The sequence below is a fragment of the Carcharhinus amblyrhynchos genome, chromosome 15 (genome assembly GCF_965287045.1).
Source record: "Carcharhinus amblyrhynchos chromosome 15, sCarAmb.v2.hapA, whole genome shotgun sequence".
NCBI lineage: Eukaryota > Metazoa > Chordata > Chondrichthyes > Carcharhiniformes > Carcharhinidae > Carcharhinus > Carcharhinus amblyrhynchos.
Genome location: NC_137338.1, coordinates 27,823,421 through 27,839,848, shown reverse-complemented (window position 1 = coordinate 27,839,848; position 16,428 = coordinate 27,823,421). Strand labels below are relative to the sequence as shown.

General features: G+C 44.6%; 1 protein-coding gene across 1 annotated transcript in view; it reads left to right on the top strand.

Moving 5' to 3' along the window:
- The window catches only part of mrps6 (mitochondrial ribosomal protein S6), a 95,165-nt gene that overhangs the window by 54,986 nt on the left and 23,751 nt on the right, over window positions 1-16,428 (top strand). Inside the window, exon 2 of the mRNA XM_080203664.1 lies at window positions 11,488-11,627. Within this exon, the coding sequence (XP_080059790.1) occupies window positions 11,488-11,627 (140 nt within the window). The remainder of the gene's footprint in view (window positions 1-11,487; window positions 11,628-16,428) is intronic.

The window sequence follows — 16,428 nt, the reverse complement described above, 5'->3', positions numbered from 1 at the left end:
TTAATTCCCATTCTAACTCCCTAAAATCTGCTTTCAGGACCTCATCCCTTTTCGCGTCCTGGGGCAGCACGATGACACAGTGGTTAGCACTTCTCCCTCACAGTGAGAAGGGAACCCAGGTTTGATTCCTGGCTTGGGTCACTGTCTGTATGAAGTTTGCACATTTTCCCTGTGTCTGCGTGCGTTTCCTCTGGGAGCTCCGGTTTCCTCCCACAGTCTGAAAGATGTACTGGTTAGGTGTATTGGCCATGCTAAATTCTCCCTCAGTGCACCTGCACAGCTGCTGGAGTGCGGCGAGGAGGGGAATTTCACAGTAACTTCATTGCGGTACTTATGTAAGGCTACTTGTGGCACTAATAGATACTTTTTAAACTTGAAGACTATATCCTTGGTCCCAATATGGACCATGACCTCTGGCTGTTCACTTCCCCCCATAAAAATGCCCTCTAGCTGCTTTGTGACACACACGACCCCAATACCAGAGGGGCAACATGCCATTCTAAGTCACAGCTACAGCTGCAGAAACCTGCTTGCCCCTTTAACAATGGAATGCTCTACCATTATGGCACTTGCATTCTTCCTCCTCCCATCCCAGCTGAGCCTGCCATGGTGCCACAAACTTGGCTTTTGCTACAGTCCTCTGAGAAACCATCTTGCTTGCCAGTATCCAGAATGCAAGAGTAGTCAGAGAGAGAGAGAGCCTCAGGGGATAACTGATGGTTGCTCATATGTAACTGGGATTCCAGTTTTTATGATATGTGACAATGATGGCCTGATATGCAGATGTGGACATGAGGGGCAAAAAAACAAAAAGACATTCTATTCTGAGCAGAACAGACACTGAAACTGAGCCAGAACATTTAAAGAAATTGTGGAGTCAACAATAACATAGTTAATGTGGTGCCATTTGCCAAGTCAAGAATTGTTTGCCAATAGTGCAGTTAATGTACTGTACACAAAATACCACTGCCAGCGTTGGTCTTTGTGTACATCCACCATAAACAATCCTACTGTAAACAATTTCAAAGAAATCAGGACGTGTTTCCAAAGAACTGATATCTGATGTTATTAAGTCTTGACATTTTAAACTTCTTATCGGCCTCTTCAGAGACTGGCTCATCAAACCCCTAGATGCAGGGTTAGCAATGAAAGGATCCTCTGTGCATGCTGCTTACAGAATTTCAAAAATGTTCTGTCCTACACTGTAGGAGGACATGTTTCATGACCTTCATAATCTTTTCATTTAGTGTAAGGAGCTTAATCATACAACACTCATGACTCATTAGTTTATTTTTAACTGAAGTTGCTGTGGGGGTTTTGAATATTATTTTTTTGCCATACTCCCATCTGAGAAATACCGAGCTACCTAACAAAACAAATTCCACATTTAATATTGTGCCATGCAGATCCAGGGATACACTTGAAACACAAATACAGAATGGAAAGTAGATCAATCTGCTGGAGATTCTGATGCTTTGTAATTAAAAATCAAGCACTCTAAAGTACTTCAATGTGAAATTAAGAATCATAGAATCCTACAGTGCAGAAGGAAGCCATTCAGCCCACCGAGTCTGCACTGACCACAATCCCACCCAAGACCTATCCCTGTAACCCATGTATTTGCTCTAGCTAATTCCCCTGACACTAAGGGACAATTTAGCGTAGCCAAGCCATCTAACCTGCACATCTTTGGACTGTGGGAGGAAATCGGACCCCCCAGAGGAAACCCATGCAGATGCAGGGAAAATGTGCAAGCTCCAGACAGACAGTGACCCAAGCCGGGAATCGAGGCAGCAGTGCTAACCACTATGCCAGTGTGCCGCCCAGCACATATATTAAAATTAGCAGTATATTAAAATTTTAAAATATCATGAAATGCTTATCAATGACCTTCAATTTTTTGACACATTGGAACCTGTTAATACACTTCAACTGAACTCTGAGCAAGATCAGGTGGTTACAGCATTGATGGATGACATTTGTTCTCTTGTGTCTGCGCTGGCTGTCTCTCTGTGAATAACTTTGCTAGTTGCGCTCCCTAACCTTTCCTCCCAGCCCTGCAAATCAATTTCCCTTCAAAAGCTATCATTGAATCTGCCTCCACCATACACTCTGACAGGTCTTTCTAGATTCTAACCACTCGCTGCATTTAATAAAAAGGTTTTCCTTCCTACCTTCATTGTTTCTTTTGCTAATTGCATTAAATCAGTATCCCCTGCTTCTCACCCTTTCTGGCAAGGGGAACAGCTTCTCTCTATCTACTGTCGAGAGCCCACAAGATTTTGAATACCTAGATCAAATCTCCTCTTGACCTTCTCAGCATCAAGGAGGACAATCCAGCTTTTCCAAGTTTTCCACATAACTGAAGTCCCTTATTTAGTACATCTTTTCTGCACCACATCTAGAGCCTTCACATCCTTCCTGAAGCGTGGTGCCCAGAATTGAACACCATAATCCATCTGAGACGATAATGACTCAATTATCACAGAATACTACAGTGCCCTTCGGCCCATTGAGACTGCACCGACACATGAAAGGTCCTGACCTGCCCACCTAACCCCATTTGCCAGCACTTGGCACATAGCCTTGAATGTTATGGCATGCCAAGTACTCATCCAGAAAATTTTTAAAGCATTCAAGGCATCCTGCCCCCACCATCCTCCCACCATAATTTCCTTGCTTTTGTATTTTATAAAGTGTAAAATCCTGTATACCTTTTGAACCACTTTCTCAATCTGCTGTACCATCTTCAGAGTTGTATCTCCTTTAGAATTGCATTGTTTATGTTATATTGCCTCTCCTGATACTTATGGCTAAATGAATCACTTCCCATCGCTTTAAGTTAAATTTTATCTTCTGTATATCCTCTTAAAGTCTATTACTATCAGTATTCACCTTACAGTTCACAAAAGTTCCAAGGTTTGTGTTATCTGCAGGTAGCGAAATCCACATGTAGTAGAGGTAAAATATATACAACAAAATATTGCTTGTTTAGTTTTGGAAAAAAAAATGCAGAAACACTATTTAAATAAAGCCTGTGTAGTTGATTGTGGACAGGATTGGAGAGCTGGTGGTATACTGGTAATGTCACTGGACTAGCTCCAAAAGCTAGTGGCTTTTGCCACTAAATAAACCTGTTGAACTTTAACCTGGTGTTGTGAGACTTCTTACTGGACTAATAAGAAGTAGAGGACCAGGCTTACATTCCGGTAAGATGGGTTCAAATCCCACCAATTTAACTCAGAAATTTAACTCAGTTAATAAATCTGGAATTGAAAGCTAATTTCAGTAATGGTGACCACGGAACCGTCATCGATAGTCAGAAAAACTCATCAGTAATGTCCTCTAGGGAAGGAAATCTGCTATCCTTACCTGGTCTGGCCTACGTGTGACTCCAGACCCACAGCAATGTGGTTGACTCTTAACTGCCCTCTGAAGTAACCTAGCAAATCACTCATTCCAAGGGAGAGTTAACAAAATAATAATGTATGGGATGTGCGCAGTGCTGGTCAGGCAAGCATTTATTGCCCATCCCTAGTTACCCATGGTAGTTAGAAAATAATGTTGTAAAAACTCCCCCTTTGTCCCTCAAATCAAGCCAAACTGGTTCAGCCCCTGTACCATCCATTATATCTTTTCTGTTTATAATTTTTACAATGTCTTAATCTATGCTGCCATACGGCATTTTTCCTTTTCCATTGTTCCCGAGTACTTGATAACCAGGAATATTAAAAATCTGTTTTGGCCACGATATCCGGGGCAGGCAGGATTCTGCCCAAAGAAACCAAAAAAAAATCATAAAAGGTGCTACTTAAGACTGAGGACAGAGGTATATTGACTGGAGCACTGCACTGGGATACTGTGTCAAATCTTTGCCCTTTCATGTGAATAGTGAAGATGCACAAACCAACTAGCTCTGAGACAGTCATAGAATCCTACAGTGCAGAAGGAGGCCACTCGGCCCATCGAGTCTGCACTGACTACAATCCCACCCAGATCCTATCACCATAACCCCATGCATTTACCCTAGCTAGCCCCCCTGACACTTAAGGGACAACTTAACATGGTCAATCGACCTAACCCACACATCTTTGGACTGTGGGAGGAAACCGGAGCACCCGGATGAAACCCTACACAGACACCGGGAGAGTGCAAACTCCACATAGGCAGTGACCCAAGCCGGATTCGAAGCCGGGTTCCTGGTGCTGTGGGTCAGCAGTGCTAACCACTGTGCCACCGTGCTGCCCAAGTAATGAGTCCACAATTAGCCAGCTATGGAAGAATTTCAATGAATTATGCAAGTGAGCAATTGAATGGTTAATGATACATAACACTGACAATTGGCCAACATTCTAAGCTCAGCCTCGACTTCTCAACAGCTTTGACTGATGCGATGGCATCCTGGAGCTCCGATCTACAGCAGCCTGCTTCCTCTGGATTCCCCATTGATCTGTTTGAGGCAGCCATAACGCATTTCTTCTCAAACATCTGCTACCACACAAATATCTTGTCATCAGCAGCAGTGAAGGTGCTGACAGAGATGATTTCTCTCATTCCAACGCTACCTCCCAACCCCCCCTGCCATTCCACACCTATCATCCAGGTGTTTCCAACCACATAGTCAGTAAGCATGATGCCTTCACGTCAGGGACCATATTCAGAACAGGCAGGAGGAGTGACTGCTTTATATTGTGTTGTCAGTTCACCTTCTCGGGCAGTCCTTCTGAGTCGAAGATCACTTGCTTCCACATTAAAAATGAGTTCTCAAGTGACAGAGGCGTTCAATGTGTGACTCTGTTACAGGTGGCACAGGTGGTGGGGGAGGAGGGGTGCCCAGATTATCACACGTTCCCTTTGAGGTTAAGTTCTTAATATTTGACTGTTAAAGATATTTGTCTTACTCTTGGCAGTAAAAATACGAGGCTCAACCTTCAGCCCTTCTTTCTCTCATCCACACCTGAGGCTGCTGGAGAAACAGTTACCTAGCCAATCACAACGTCCCCTTTAGCCCAATTCTGACATTAAACACTACTTTGCTACTTGCTGATGACCTCAAATTCAAGTGTGCTGTTAATTCCGCGACAGGAATTATACAGGCAGAGCATCTGCATTAAAATATATATTCCATCTGTCCTCTGTGAACGGACAGAACCACCATCTCAATTTAAGGCTAAAATTAAATGTAAATCCCAGTTTGTTTTGCCAGCGACCCAAGGCTGAATCAGACTTTTCTCAACCTCAAAATCAGATTTGACCCCATGGTGACATGCTCGCTAAAACAGACCATTCCCAAGTCCCTAACATTACCCAGCTCCACTCTATGGCAGCTCATTTGCTGGAACCCTCATCCATCCCTTTTGTTGCCTCTAGATTTGACTATCCTTGTGCACTCCAGGCTGGCCTTCCATCTTCTACCGTTTATAAATTTCAGGCCATTCAAAATACTGCTTGTGCAATCTCATTTCCCTATCACTCTTGTGCTCTGTCCTGGCTCCCTGTTAAGCAATGCCTTGATTTTACATATCTCATGGTCTTAAACTTTGCCAGCCCCACAATTGCACCTCTGCGATTCTAGCCTCTTTAGCAACTTTAAGCGCTCTATCATCACCTAAAACTCTGGAGTTCTCTCCTACAACCCCACCACCTTTCTATGTTGCTTTCCATCTTTAAGACTCCCCCTTTAAATCCAGCTTTCAGTCACCTGCCCTGACTCCCTAAGACGTGACTCTGTGTTATATCCCATTTAATAATGTTTCTGGGAAGCTCTACCTCACTAAAGGTGCAATGTATGCAGTTGTTGTCAAGATTTATAACTATTTGGGTGATTATTATAAATTGTACAATTTTAAGAATCAGAAATTGCCTGAACTAAAGGAAATATGGAGTACAATCATGCTCGGCAACACAGACTGCTAGTAATTTTCGACACCCCAATCTATCTGTTCAATGGCCTTTGGAAATAAAGCATCTACAGCAACATTTTAGAATTGCATTTTACAGAATCTTACGAAGTGAGGCCATTCGACTCATCTAAGGTAGTTCTCTGGAAAAGCTATTTACTTGATCTGATTTGCTTGCCCTTGTTCACCATTTTATTTCTTTACTGCTTAGACACTCCACTTTGAAAATCTATGAAGGGTTGCATGTTCTAAAGTAAAAGTAAAGTTTATTTATTATTCACAAGTAAGGCTTCCATTAACATTGTAATGTGTGAAATTCCCCTTATCGTCGCAGTCTGATGCCTGTTCGGGTCAATGCGCCTAACCAGCATGTCTTTCAAAATGTGGGAGGAAACCAGAGCATCCAAAAGGGCATGGGAAGAACATACAAATTCCGCACTTATGGAGTCCATATCCTTCCATTCCCATCCTATTCATGTATTCGTCTAGTTGCCCCTTAAATGCTGTTTTCGTACCTGCTCCAAGCACTACCCCTGTTTAAAAAACTCGCCTTGCACATCTCCTCTAAACTTTTCCTCACGCACCTTAAACATAGTGCTTGATTTTTCTACCCTAGGAAAGAGCACCTGATTATCCCCTCTGTCCATGCCACCCATAATCTTGTAAACCTCTATCAAGTTGCCCTCAACCTCTGTTCAGCCTTTAAAATATCAATGCTGACGAGCTGACCTCACTCTATGATATTCCTTTTGGAAGAAAGGTTAGAAAACCTCCGATCTGGGTGTCCTTGTACTATTCGTGAATCACGGAAGGTTAACATGGTGTGGCAAGCAATTAGGAAAGCAAATAGAGTGTTAGCTTTTTTTCAAAGGAGTTGAATTTAAGATGAAAGAAAGCTTACCGCAATGATATAGGATCTTGGTAAGGTCACACCTGGATTATTGAGCACAATTTTAGTTTCCTTACCCAAAGATGGACACTCTTGCCTTAGATCGTAGAAGATCATAGAACCTTACAGTGCAGAAAGAGGCCCTTCAGTCCATCGAGTCTGCACCGAACACAATCCCACCCAGACCCTACCCCCATATCCCTACATGTTATACCCACTAATCCCGCTAACCTACGCATTCCTGGACACTAAGGGACAATTTCTTAGCATGGCCAATCAACCTAACCCACACATCTTTGGACTGTGGGAGGAAACCGGAGCACCCGGAGGAAACCCATGCAGACACGAGGAGAATGTGCAAACTCCCCACAGTGACCCGAGCCGGGAATCGAACCCAGATCCCTGGAGCTGTGAAGCAGCAGTGCTAACCACTGTGCTACCGTGCTGCCCAAATGAGGAGCTTTTGTCACATGAAGAGAAATTGAGTAGATTAGGCCTTCATTCTCTCGAGTTTAGAAGTGAACTGATTTTATTAAAACCTAAGTAATGAGTTTGACAGGGTAATTGATGGGAGTGCATTTCTCCCAGCTGAGAACTCTAGAACCAGGTGTCATAGTCTCAGAATAAGGGTTTAGCCATTTAAGACAGAGATGAGGAAAGATTTCTTCGCACAGAGCTGTGAACCTCTGGAATTCTCAACCTCAGATTGATGCAGATGCTCAGTTCTGGAGTATATTTTAGCCAGCAATCAGTAGACTTTTCGGTACTAAGGAAATGCATTTAATGCAGGAAGGGTGGAGCTGAGTAGATCAACTCTGAACCTACTGAAGGGCGAATGTATAATGAATGTATAATGTAAAGCTGCATTGACAGATACATAGGTTAGAATTTATGCCCCCCTGGTGATAGGTTTGAAGGCTTGGGGGTTTAAGGGGTCTCACCCCACCACTAGAATTTAACCAGGAGTGAGATGAGACCCATGTCAAGCACCTAGCCTGGTGGTAGGCCCGGGGCCTCTTCATAATCCCCATTAATGCTGCCAGCCACTGATTGGCCTTCCTGTTCCTGAGGGGGAAAAATCTCACTTCCTGAAATGGCTCCAATGCAAGCTTCCTCCCAACTTCTCAAACACTGCTGTGACTGAGATGAGGTCATGGCTAGTGATCTCCTTCTCCCCGGTATGTCTTGTGTTCTGCCACTACCACTGGCTGATGCTGATTCCTTTAGAATAGCAATGCTGATGGGGGACTGTCCTCAATCAATGACATTCCTTGTGGAAGAAGGGTTAGAAAAGCTTGAACACATCTTCCTGATATCACACAAGGATGTAGAGACCAGTTCAAATGAATCATAGGATAGAATTCTATGATGAATGTTAATCTCACATTGGGAATTATCACTGAGTGGGAGAATGGTTAAACCTTGACATAGGAGGGTTCTAATGTACAAAATCACCATGCCTTCAGCTGACCAAATCAAAGATGAAGTTTCTTTACAGTGATGACCCAAAGGTGACATCAAAATTTCTTAACTTCCTAGCCATATCGCTATGTCTCTCTGTAGCTCTGACATTCACAGCAGAGGTGGAGACAGCCTTTCATTGCTGTGCCTTGATGTCTGTGATGATCTTGGCAGATGTCCTCTGGTGATCTGAGGTCTGGAGGGCCCCAGCCTGATGAGGGTCTCCTGCTCAGGAGTAGATGCACAGTCAGGGTTTGAGTAGCTAGAGTGGATTGGGTCGCAGTCAGGGGTGACTACACACTTTTGGAGTGTCCTGAGTAGAGGCCTCAGGATGTCTGGCTGACGCTCATCCTCCCTGTGGGTTTCTAAGGACCCCCTGTGCATCTGGAGGGAAGTCAAGGTGCTGCATTTTCATGTCACCTGCTTCTTGATGGTGCAATTAGGGTGTGCAGCCATGGATTGCGGGGCTGAGTGCATATCCAGCAAGACCTGTTGGACTAAGATCTTTTTGATGGTTGCTAACCATCTTGTAATGGACTTGAGGCGCTCCTATGTCAGAGTCATGACATCAGACAGAACGTGGATGGATTCCCTCATTGTTTGCTCAAGTCTGCTGAGTGACTGTCAAAACTCTGGCCTGATGCATCTTCTGCATTGAGTGGCTGCTCGCAGTTTCTTCATCTGACTCGAACTGAGCAGGTAGCTGTTTTCCAGCAGCCTTCCAACTGCTGGAGACCGGGGCAGTCCCTGCCGTTAACTGCTGTGGGGACATGCCAGTGAGGCCTAAGTGAGTCTAACCTAGAGCTGTGCCCCACTGCGGCGTGTGTCTCTGTGCTGGTGGAGAGTGTGGGTTAGGCAACGACATTTCTCCAGTGCTTCCTCTTTGGCCCTGAACCTGGTCCGGGAACTTGGACTCATACTGGGCTGCCTTTTGGGGCTCAATCTGCTACCGTCTAGAAATTTTTTTCTGTTCATTTATGGGACGGGGACATTACTGACTGGCTAGCATTTATTGCCCATCCCTAGTTGCCTGAGGGCAGTTGAGAGTCAACCAGATTGCTGTGGCTCTGGAGTCATATGTAGGCCAAACTGGGTAAGGACGGCAGATTTCCTTCCCTAAAGGGATACTAGTGAACCAGATGAGTTTTTCAGACAATAGTTTCATGGTCATCAGTAGAGTCTTAATTCCAAATATTTTTCACTGAACTCAAATTCCACCATCTGCTGTGGTGGGATTCAAACCTGGATCCCCAGAACATTTGCTGAGTATCTGGATTAATACTCTAGTGATAGTGCCACTAGGCCATTGCCTCCACAATTAAAACAGAGAATACAGTTTCAGCTGATGAATTTGAGCAATGTAATGCTGCATGTGGCTCACTGTGATCATAAGCATATAATGAAGTGATGGAGCTGTGATCTGTACAAGGTTGGTGGGATGTCTTGTATTCCCCTTCCCTAAAGTTCATTTATTAATCACAAGTAGGCTTACATTTGCACTGCAATGAAGTTACTGTGAAAACTCCCTAGTCGCCACACTCCAGCACCTGTTCAGGTACACTGAGGGAGAAGTTTGTCTGGCCAATGCACCTAATCTGCACATCTTTGGACTGTGGGAGGAAACGGAGGAAACCCGCATAGACATAGGGAGAAAGACTTGGCACAGACAGTGACCCAAGCTGGGAATCGAACCTGGGTCCCTGGCTCTGTGAGGCAGCAGTGCTAACCACTGTGCCATTGTGCCACTCCTACTGGAGTGATCCATGTCCTCCCAGCCCGTTTGGTGGCAGCCTACTCACACTCAGCGAGGACAATGATGTTGGCCGTCCCTTCCCCAGTCTGCCCTCTTTTCCTTCTGTCGTGTGCCAGCTTGGCCTGTTTGAAGATGAAAGAATAGCATGTGATGAGAAGGGGATGGAGCGGAACTTGGGTAAGATGCATGTACCCTGTTTGTGGTGAGTCCTCCACAGCAGGGCCAGAGGGTGGAGCGTGAGCAACATGGGATTGTGGTGATATGAAGGTCTGCATGAAAGAATGAGTGGTGATATGTGTGCCCGTTAATGGAAGAGAGTTGTTGTTGTAAATGAAGCCATGTTGAGAGTTGAAAGGTTGACTTACCCTGGTGGAGCAGATGAGATCTCTCAATGGGGTCTGTCTGAGCAAAGTACCGCATGTATTTTTTTTTTTAGCTTATCCCTCAACCTACTGAACATTTACCCTTTTGAGGTCGTACATGGCTTTCCTGAATGTAATTGCAGTGGATTTTCAGGGCGTTCTCTGATTTAATGTAATGTGGGTCACTCATTGTCATAGATTCTAGGTAATTCCGTGGTTTGATTGTGATTCTGTAGGTATGGAAACCAGGTATGAATGTAAATTCCATTTAGTGAGATCTGTAACTGTCTGTGTCAACAAGTAATTTGGCAGCAAATTCTGTTTTTTGCTGCCATGCTTCAGTTAATAATGTGTTGTTTGAAAGTATCCATTGTTACGGCATTATTGACATTTTACTCTTCTATTGGTTGCTGTTAAAAGGAGCAAGAAGCACTTTGCTTTGTCAGGTTTGATTTGAGAGCACTTTCTGAACTCACCCTTGTCTTGTGTGCTGCTAGCATAGAAACATGGTGACGCAGTGGTTAGCACTGCTGCCTTGCGGTGCCAGGGACTTGGATATGATTCCGGTCTTGGGTATTTGCCTGTGTGGAGTTTGCACCTTCGCGCTGTGTCTGTATGGGAAAATAGACGGCTATACATACTATTAGTCTAAGCCAAAAAGCAAATTTGTTTATTGAGCCATTACCATTGGGCGGCACAGTGGTTGACTCTGCTGCCTCACAGCATGAGGGATCTGCGTTCAATTCCGGCCTTGGGTGACTGTGTTGAGTTTGCATATTCTCCTATGTGTATGCAGGTTTCCTCCGGGTGCTCTGTTTTCTCCCACACTCCAAAGATGAGCAGTTTAGGTGCATTGGCCATGCTAAATTGCCCCTTAGTGTCCAAAGATGCGTAGGTTCGAAGATTAACCATGGTGAATGAGTTGGGTTGCGGGAATAGAGTAGAGGGTTGGGGGGGAGGAGGTGGGAAACAGCTTATTTGCTCCAAGTGAGAAATGACTGGGCTTATGAAATGCTAAATGGTGTTTTTGTAGACATAATCATTGAACTCTAAAGTTTGATCTCTTTTTCTCTCCTCTTTCTCTCTGCCTTTTCCTCCCAACTCCCATTCTTCCTTTAATAGACAGAGACGGCTGCAGCCCTACGTCGCACAGTGGAGGCATTACTGAAGAATGGAGCAGTGGTGAGGAACCTGGAGAACTTGGGAGAGCGAACCCTGCCATACAAAATGTCCAAACACAGTCTGCGGCACACCAGCGGCGGGTATGTCTGATATAGAGATTGTTTTAAATGCTGCTACATTTTGGGAGGCTTTACCCTAGATAATCTCTTTGCCATTGGTGACTCCAGCAGTAAGCATGCGTGAGTCATAGCCTCATGACCCACAGTGAATCTCTATCTGTTGAGCAGCTATGTAAATTTACTGAGACCCAAGGGTTAAGTGAAGTATCCTTGTTGCTTTACTGCTGTTTCCTGGGATATCCTGTACTCAACATCTACCTTCAGAACATGGACTGCTCTGCAGTCTATTAGTTTAAACCAGAAAGCAAATTTGTTTATCGTTGAGCCATTAACATTGGGCAGCGCAGTGTTTAGCTCTGCCGCTTCTCAGCGCGAGCAACCCAGGTTCAACTCTGACCTTGGGTGACTGTGTGGAGTTTGCACATTCTCCCCGTATCTGCATGGGTTTCATCCGATGTTCCAGTTTCCTCCCACAGTCCAAAGATGTGCTGGTTAGGTGGATTGGCCATGCTAAATTGCACCTTAGTGTCCAAAGATATGTAGGTTAGAGGAATTAGTGGGGTAAATGCATAGGGTTTCTGGGGTAGGGCAGAGGGTGGACCTGGGTAAGGCACTCTGTTGGAGAGTCAGTGCAGACTTGATGGGCTGAATGGCCTCCTTCTGCACTGTTGACATTCTGTGATTAAATGGACAGCAGTCAGAACAGACTGTGTTTTTCATGTAATTGCAGCCTCTTCCCCTTGAACTGTTGAAACAGATATTTCTTTAGTATTCATTCAATATAAGTTTGGAGGGGGGCGATTCTCCCAGCTTGCTATCCTGCCTTAGCAACACAGCGGGCGGGAAGCCATAAGTGGAGGGCCGTGTAGTGGGCTGCCTGCTGGATGCCATGGCCTCTGTACCTCTCCAGCCACCGGATTTCCGGTGTTGATTGCGCTGTGTCAGAAATCGGTGTAGAGCTGAATAAATTATTCAAATTTGATTTAAATGTTATTAGCGAGCCCAGGACCAAGGTCTCTGGGCCTGCTAGCTCCTTCTGCCCCGCCAAGAATGTTTCTCTCCAGTGGTGTTTCACAACTAGTGGGGAGCTGGTGGCCCAACCCCGCTGGAGTGAAGGGGGCCATGGAGACCTCCCCCCGCCCCAGGGCTGAGGTAAGGGGGGGGTGGTGACCCTGAGTATTGTTAGCCTGGCAATGTTAGCCTGGCCCCCTGGCACTGCCCAAGGAGCAAACTAGTAATGCCCAGGGGATATCTTGACACTACCACAGAGGCAATGTGCAGTGCAAACGAGGTGGGCCCAGAGAGGGTGCGGGACCTTTGGGAGGGGAGATCGATGGGGGTGGGGAAGTTCCACTACCCCTCTGCACTTTCAATGAGTAACAGAGGGAAGGAGGGAGGCCAGCGATCAGAGCTGGCCATTGTGGTGGTGAGTGGTCAACTCACCAGGGCTGCGGGGGGGGTGGGGTGGTGTGGATCGGGGTTGGAGCTGGCCTGGACATGTCCAGGAGGCCATCAGTCGGGGAATGGAGGGATCAGAGGGGCAGCAATGGGGGGGTCACGGGGCTGGCCAACAATTGAGCTATCGCGCAGGAGGCCGGTGGTGCGGGGCTACTGCGTGTGCACCAATCTCCACTCTGACAGATTGGCACATGCACAATGACCTGCTCAGCACTATATTGCCAGCCTCTCCAGCAGGAATAGGCCCCGGCCACTGATTTTCGTCGCGATTCACGCTAGTGCACTCTGTGGTAGATTCATTTTGAAAATCCTGCTAAAAAAAACAGTGGGGTTTACTCCAGTTTCTACATGAATTCAAGCTTCAAAGTTTTTTGGGAGAAATCCACCCAGAATCTTTGAAACACAATTGCTCACTTCATTCATGCCATTGTGGAGCCATTGTCTTCAATCTCCGTCACAAATTCCACACTCTAGCCACTAATTCCATCCCTCTCCCTGGCAACTGCCTGCAGCTGGATCAGACTTTGCAATCTTTTGACCTGGAGATTAGTTGCCTAGCCATTATCTGCGACTTCACCAAGACTGCTTATTTCCAACTCCAAAACACTGCCTGACACTAGCCCTGCCCAAACACAGCCACACTTTGTCACTTGTAAACTTTATTGTTCAAATGTACTCCTGGTTGGCCTCCCATATTCTCCTTCCATCTTCTACTCTTCATCGAGTTAAACTCATTTAAAACTCAATGTGCACTGAGTCCCATTCACCCATCATGCTTATATCTCCTGACCTACATTGCCTCCTGTTTCACTCGGGCTTCAATTTTAAGATTCTGATTCTTGTAAAATACCTCCAAGACGTTGCCTCCTCCCACCCGCTTCAGTCTCCTTCAGTCCCACAACCATCTGAGAAAGCTGTTCTGAACTCCAATTCTGACCTCCTAAAATCTCTAATCTTACTCACACCATCCTTTACCTGCTGAGACACTAACATTTAGAATTGGCTCTCTAACCCACACTCAAGCCTTCTTTCCTTCCTTAAGATCATCTTTGAAATTTACCTCTTTGATGCATCTTTTGGCCATCTGCATTAATAGTTAGCTGCATGAATATTTCCTTATATGGTTTGTCGTCCAAATTTCATTTGGCAAAACTCTTCTGAAGCGCTTGGGACATTTTGTTATATTAAGGATGATGCTGTATAAGTGCAAGTTGTTGCCTGGTGCGATGGAAATTCTGAGTTCTAGCCTCCAGCAGTCTGCTTTCTCTCTTTTAGCTTATTAAGCCTTGTTTTGTTTGACAGAAACCAGCAGATGTATATTAATGCTTATGGTGTACCAGACATTTCTCCTCTACAATTTGCATTTGATCAGCAATGTAGTGGACAAAAATCTTTGTCAGTTCAGTATATCCACTTTCACATATAACTTTGTTCATGTCAGTGAGGGATGTTTGAGCAGTTAACACCTTTGTCAGCTCTTGGGATCTAGATGAACAACTACCATGCTGAATTGAGCTCTTTCTATTCTGCCCATAAGTGTCCCTATTCCTCAGCTCCTGAAAATGTCTTGTATTGCATGGACATTCATTTTCTTATTGCAGCCGTCATTCTCTTCTATGTGTGAAAGTGTCCGGTAATGCCAAAGTGTAGAATTTCTTGCTTGGGACTCTTGTCTACAAGGAGCTAAGTGGAGACTTTCATCCTATCAATCTAGATTGGAGTCAAGATTAGGCATTGTAGGGGGCAATGGAAAGACTGACATATCACTGGACCAGTAATCCAGAGGCTCCGGTTAATGCTCGGGGACATGTCTTTAAATCATACCATTTGCTGGTGGAATTTATATTCAGTCAATTAAATTCAACCAATTAATAAAAATCAGTCTCAGATATGATGATCAACAACATATAATTGATTATTTTACAGACCCATCTGGTTCACTAATGTCCTTTAGGAATGGAAATCTGGCATCATTACTGGGTCTGGCTTCAGTATGATTTTTTTATTTGTTCATAGAATGTGCGCTGGCTGGACCAGCGTTTGTTGTCCACCCCTGAGGGCAATTAAGAATCAACCACATTGCTGTGGGTCTGGAGTCACATGTAGGCCAGTCCAGGTAAGGGCAGCAGATTTTCTTCCCTAAAGGACGTTAGTGAATCAGATTTTTTTTCGACAAAAAACAATGATTTCACTGTCGTCATTAGGTATTTAATTCCATATTTCACCATCTGCTGTGGTGGGATCCGAACCTGCGTCCCCAGAGCACTACCCTCAATGTCTGATTACTAGCCCAGCAACAGTCCCACAACACCACAGCCTCCCCCATAGACCCACAGCAATGTGGTTGACTCTTAACTACCCCCTGAAATGCCTAACAAATCACTCGATTGTCCCAAACAGTTACAGAAAAGTCTAAAGAGGATCAAATGGACGGAAGTGGCACAACCAAGGTGACTTGCCATCAAAGGGCAATTAGCGATGGACAACAAATATCATAGCACCATCCAGTTTCTTCTTTCCCTTCATACTTTTCTATTCCATGGAATCAGAACTGAAATGAAGTTTTTAAAGATAGGTTTGTAATGGCTGCACACATGTCTCTCCCTGCTCATAAGAGATTAAATATTGCATTTGGGTATTAAATATTTTAAGACCTGAATTCCAAATATTTGATAATCAGCTGCAAAAAGCTATCTGTGGATTTTGCCAACTGTGATATTAATGAAAATAAGCACCAAGTTTATCTTGGAGTCAGTTCAAAGTTCCAGAGTTGAAAGGTGCTGCTGCATTACTGAACAATTACTGTCATTTTTTTTTCACTCCTCCATCGAGCTACACAATAGAACATGTTTTTTGAAAAATGCGGAACATAAACGGCTTATCCAAACAAATGTTCAAGAGTGCTTGAGGTAAATTGATGCACAGAGTCATGTGAGTTGGCCTTCACTTTAATCCACCTTTAGCAGCTAAGCTTTTACCAAATTAAGACATGCGATGAAATGTCTTTCTGGTGCCATGACCTGTCCTGGTCTGCCTTGTCACGTATAAACAGGTGATATTTAGGTAAGAATATGTAAAGACCATGGACCATTCTCCAACCCCCCCCCCGAATTCCAGTGGTGGGCGGGATAGGAAAATTCCAGCACATATACCAGCTCTGATGAAGGGTCATCTAGGCTTGAAACATTGGTTCTGTTCTCTCTCCGCAGATGCAGTCACAACTGCTAAGTTTTCCAGCATTTTCTGTTTTAGTTTCAGATTTGAGCATCTGCATTTTGATTTAATCATCTAACGTATCATTATGTCCCATTCATTTAACGTCCAAGGGAAAGGTTTTGCAGAAATATTCGTGATGTGCAAAGGT